General features: G+C 31.2%; 1 protein-coding gene across 1 annotated transcript; it reads right to left on the minus strand.

Moving 5' to 3' along the window:
- Positions 1-396: 396 nt before the first annotated feature.
- Positions 397-4,670, minus strand: LOC102594902 (tonoplast dicarboxylate transporter). The gene is made up of 6 exons (XM_006352290.2): positions 4,195-4,670; positions 3,105-3,615; positions 2,299-2,342; positions 1,992-2,087; positions 1,154-1,667; positions 397-719 (listed from the first exon to the last, which is right to left on the minus strand). Exons 1-6 carry the CDS (start codon positions 4,612-4,614, stop codon positions 649-651), a joined length of 1,656 nt encoding a protein of 551 aa, XP_006352352.1. The 5' UTR covers positions 4,615-4,670; the 3' UTR covers positions 397-648.
- Between the last annotated feature and the right edge of the window lie 268 nt (positions 4,671-4,938).

Below are 4,938 nucleotides of genomic sequence, written 5' to 3' on the forward strand. Positions count from 1 at the left end.
AATAAAAGGGATTGTGTGAATATCTTTATAAATATATTTTTCAATTTCTGGAAAAAATAAAAAGGAAGAGAGAGGCGGATTTTGAAATGGAGAAGAATTGGAAGATGTAAATATGTTGCAAAAAAAAAGAAGAAAAGAAGAAGAAGATGAAAATATGAGAGAGAGAAAATATTCCCTTTATTTTAAACATATGATAGAGGATTAATTGGTAAATGTGTAATTAAGGTAAGATAAAATAGAAAGTAAATTAGGATACACAAGCTTTTCTAAAATAATGACATTTTGACATTTTTACTAATATTTATAAAATATGGAGATTTTTACTAATTAAGTTAGACTTTTTGACTAGTTTGCTAATTTTTCCTAATTAATAATCAATGGTGTTATGAGCTCAAATCAGAACAATTAAATATTTGAATTGCAAAACTTAAATACGAAATTACATTTCATATTTCATATCTTAAACTATAAATTGAAAAAAGCTTATACAATAGATACAACTCAACAATAAAAAGAAAATAGGAAAAGAAGACCACCAATTGCAAAAATAGCACAACATCAAGATAATTGTACAAATATTTTTACATTGTCGATGCATATAACTGGCCTTGTGTATCCCTCTATATTTTCATCTTTAACAGAATTAAACTAGCCACACATATGCAAATAGTTTGTTGATACATTATTCACAGGTTTATCTGTTCCAAACACCATAGGTCCTGAAATAAAAAAAATAAAAAAAAAGGGTCAATTTTCACATATGATCACTAAATTTTATCCACTATAACGATAATTTGTTTACTAAAGTAACAAATATATACGTAATTATTTTTATCTCTTTAAAATAACCTTAATGTTACTCTTTATACTTATAAAGTTTAAATCCTTAGAAAGCATGAGTCATTAGCTCGTGTTGACGTTGACTATGCCCCTAACTTTTATACTTAGTTAAAATATATATTAAAAAAAGGGAGGGGGGACTAGTAAATGTGGATATTTAATGCTCCTTGTGTTTTACTTCATGTGACATATACCATTTAACTCGATAAATAGTTTAAGAAGTAAAGAAAAAAAAATATTTGAAACATTTATATGTGATTATAAAAGTTAAATAAATCGAAATGAAAACTAAGAAATTTGAAAGAAACTTTACCAAGGGTAGGCATCAAGAAGGATAGAGCAACAATCCCAGCAATTTTCAATGGAAGTCCAGTTTTAATCATGTCTTTGATCTCAATATGTCCAGTAGTAAACCCTACAACATTTGAGGGCGTAGAGGTGGGAAGCAAAAAAGCAAACTGTGAACCAATTGCCCCCGGGATCATGAGTAAGAGGGGATGAATGTGCATAGTCTTCGCGATCTCAATGAGCAATGGGACAATAATGGTTGTGGTGGCATTGTTAGACGTGATGAACTCGGTTAGGGTCCCACTTATTAAACATACAGCTGGCGCGATGGCTAAGTAAGGCGCGTTTTCCAAGAAATTTAGGGCTCTTGAGAGTACCTCAGCTAGACCACTTGACCTAAATCCATCAGCTATTGCAAAGCCTGCCCCTAATAGAAGAATTATGTTCCATGGCAATTTCTTGCATTTGTTCCAATCCATTAATTTCTCCCCTGGTTGCTTCTTGTTTGGAATTATGAATAATAAGGTTGCCATCATCACCTAAAAAATTAATAATTAAGATCAAACATCATCAACGACATATTCACCAGACATGTTTAAGATTATAAGATTGAACGACATCCTAGTACATTCTATATATCTTTTAGTTTAAGATCACACAACTCAAAAGTCTTTTTTTACTTTCTTAAACTTCGTGTCAAATCAAATTAGACAAATAAAAAAAGTAATAAGTAATGATGTAACTTCTATCAACTGATAATTTAATAAAATTTACCCATTAGGGTAAAATAACCTGTTTTTTTTTTCTCATTCGAACGATCTGATTAAATTTGAATTCGCACGTGGCAGGTCAGTAGTACTTACACTAACAGTTCCATCACCAGCACGTCCACCAAAGAGGGATCCCCATCCAGGAATATCTTCAGTAATACTTCTTGTCATCCACAACATTATTAAAATCTGTAACAATTAATTAATAATATTAGTTTAATTAAACATTTAATCACAATTCATTATATATAATATAATAAAGGGCAGTTCGGAGCATAACAGTGGCACTCTGAGAAGTATAACATAGACAATCTATCCTAATACAATTATTAATAATTATTTTTATGACTCAAAATAATTTTACAGTTACTTCAAGGCTCTCGTTATCTTATTGACTCACCGAAAATACCGTCAAGATCATCTTTTCAGCAAAAGTCATGGGACCTACACATCACAAAAGTGGGGCCAAAAACATTAGAAGTTGTATAAAATAATTGCAGAAAAAGACTAATTTAATATTCATCAACATATATTATGTCTACAAGTGTAACGAGAAATGTGTGGTCAATGGAGAATATACTATGGTAGCTAGCCACAAACTTCAATTAATTGGAACACTTGTTGATTTGCAATTCCTTGTGGGAATCAAATACCTCTGATCTCTTTGGTAGATATCAAAAAAGAATACAACTTTCAATACGATAAGTAAAATAAAACCGTATCAAAGTCCTAACATTTAAATAAAAAACACTCTCAAAATTGACCACAAAATAATGGGATATAAGTTGAGGATAATGGAAAAAGACATCTAACCATCAATTCTATTTTTGTAACAAAACAAAGTGATTGCGTAACTAATAACTTCTCTTATTTTTATTTTATATCATTAATTCCACTTCTATGAACAATTATCAATACATAATTTAACCAACTTTCGAAAGTCTTATGATCACACAAGTAGTATAACATCAATATGTGTAAGATCATAGATACTAAAATTACTCCTTTTTGAACTTCATGCTGAGACGTCAAGTCACATCACATATATGGATTAAAATTAAGAGACGTTATCTTCCTAAGTAATCTTATAACAAAAAAATACTTTATAAAAATCCACACTAGTACTCAAAAATGAATTTTCGATAGAAGTTAAAACTCTAAATAATTAGTTACTCCACGAAATAATGGTTTTAGAAGAAGTGATACCTAACAAATCAAGCTCCCTCTTTAAATGAGTTTTGTCCAAATAAGCAGAAAGTGCACTACTTGATCCCTTCCTACAATAAAATAGGCAAAGAATAGCCCACAATGCCAAAAATATCACCAAAGCCAAAGGGAAAGCAAAAGATGACCAAGTGCTAAAACTTATAGCCTTTTCATGAGGAAAATAACTCTTCCACATTCCAATCAATATTAAGTTGACACCTGTCCCGGTCAACGTACTCATTCCACCAATCGACGCGGAGTATATCACCCCTAAAACAACCGCTTTGCAAAAATTGGTGACCAAGTCATCGTCAAAATTATTATTTTCTTGATTCCGATGGCCACTATTGGTGCGAGACGGCAGTCGCTGCAAGATTCCAGTGGCCACTGGCATCATCATTACTGTGGCTGCACAATTGTGCAGCCACATGCTAACGAAGAACGTGGTGGTGCAGATCCCGAGGAGGAGGAGTGGTGGATTTAGTGGGTCCCCACAGAATAATAGTGTTATCTGCATAATTCATATGGCCCATTGCACGTCAAATTTTGTCTTAAAACAATAATTCGAACTACTTACTAAAAAAAAAGGTATATACTGTGGACACGTAAGATAAAGTAAATTATTGCGGACACGTAAGATATATATCTCTATTATAGAGGTTAGTTTTAAATTTTACAAGAAAAGAGTATCACAAAAATTTCACCCCCACCCCACAAATCTCTCTAATCAAATCAAAAGAATTAACAGTATTCTCACTTATTCTTTGATGTGATTCAAATCTATTAATAGACGCTCAACTATTCCAACAAGCCTCATTTATTATAAAGTTTTAGTGACATTTGAAACTCTATAATTATAAATTATAATTATTTTTCAAAAACAAGAAGTTCTAGTTCTCTCCAATTTAAAGCAAAAATTGGACATGGACCTTTAGAGAAGTTCTACATTTTTCTTCTCCTTATCCCATGTCTGACATACAACGATGTATATAACTTAAACTCTACCATTAACATAAGTAGTATTGTATTTTTCGAGTAATCGGACTATAAAATCGCAAAAAATAAGATAAAAGAAACTAGAATTACTCACGTTCAAGGCCAATCTTCTATGGATATTATAATGTTCAACAGCAAGTGCAAGTATAAAACTTCCAAGTACAAGTGCAATAACATCATCCATGTACGACTGAGCAACCTCGTCGGACGACGAAATTCCGAACAACGGGAAGAGGAACAACGGTGACATGGAAGTTACCGGCATCGGCACCGCCTCCGATAACCACCACGTAAAAATCCATACAAGAACTCCCAACATATTTGCACTTGTTGATGGAGCATTTTCCATTTTGACAAATAAGCAAATAAATATACATAGTAAAGGTCCTAAAATTGTGAATAAATTCTTTAATGTGAAAATTGATTGAATAAATGAATTCATACTTTGTGACCTATGAATTGGAAGGAGTGGTGTTTTTTGGTCATTATTATTTGTTTCATGATCTCCATTCATTTTGGAAAAATAGAAAATTGGAGAGAGAAGATAAAATTGTTTTGAGATGAAAATGTTAATAAAGTAATACCATGTATATATAGTTGCAAATGTGTTGTCTTTTCATGTTGGAACAAAAAAAGAAAAAAGAAGTATGGTTGTTGTAGTATATGTTAGGTGGAATTAATTGAGATATGCGTGAATTTTGATCCTGATTTATTAAAAATATTCTTTTTTTTAATTATTTTAAAAAAGTTGAATTCTTAAAAAAATCAAGAACCATACTTGTACAACAACTAAATTATGATATTCTTTTTAATGATTTTTCTCTTAATGATCATCTTT

Source organism: Solanum tuberosum, unplaced genomic scaffold (genome assembly GCF_000226075.1).
Source record: "Solanum tuberosum cultivar DM 1-3 516 R44 unplaced genomic scaffold, SolTub_3.0 scf00148, whole genome shotgun sequence".
In the NCBI taxonomy this organism is placed as follows: Eukaryota; Viridiplantae; Streptophyta; class Magnoliopsida; order Solanales; family Solanaceae; genus Solanum; species Solanum tuberosum.

Bases quoted from the DNA above. Each gene is read 5' to 3' on its own strand.
- LOC102594902 (XM_006352290.2), bottom strand. From the start codon at position 4,614: ATGAATGGAGATCATGAAACAAATAATAATGACCAAAAAACACCACTC. The intron at 3,616-4,194 runs GTGAGTAATTCT...TGAATTATGCAG, and splicing joins ATAGAAGATTGGCCTTGAAC to ATAACACTATTATTCTGTGG. The intron at 720-1,153 runs GTAAAGTTTCTT...TTTTTATTTCAG, and splicing joins CTTCTTGATGCCTACCCTTG to GACCTATGGTGTTTGGAACA.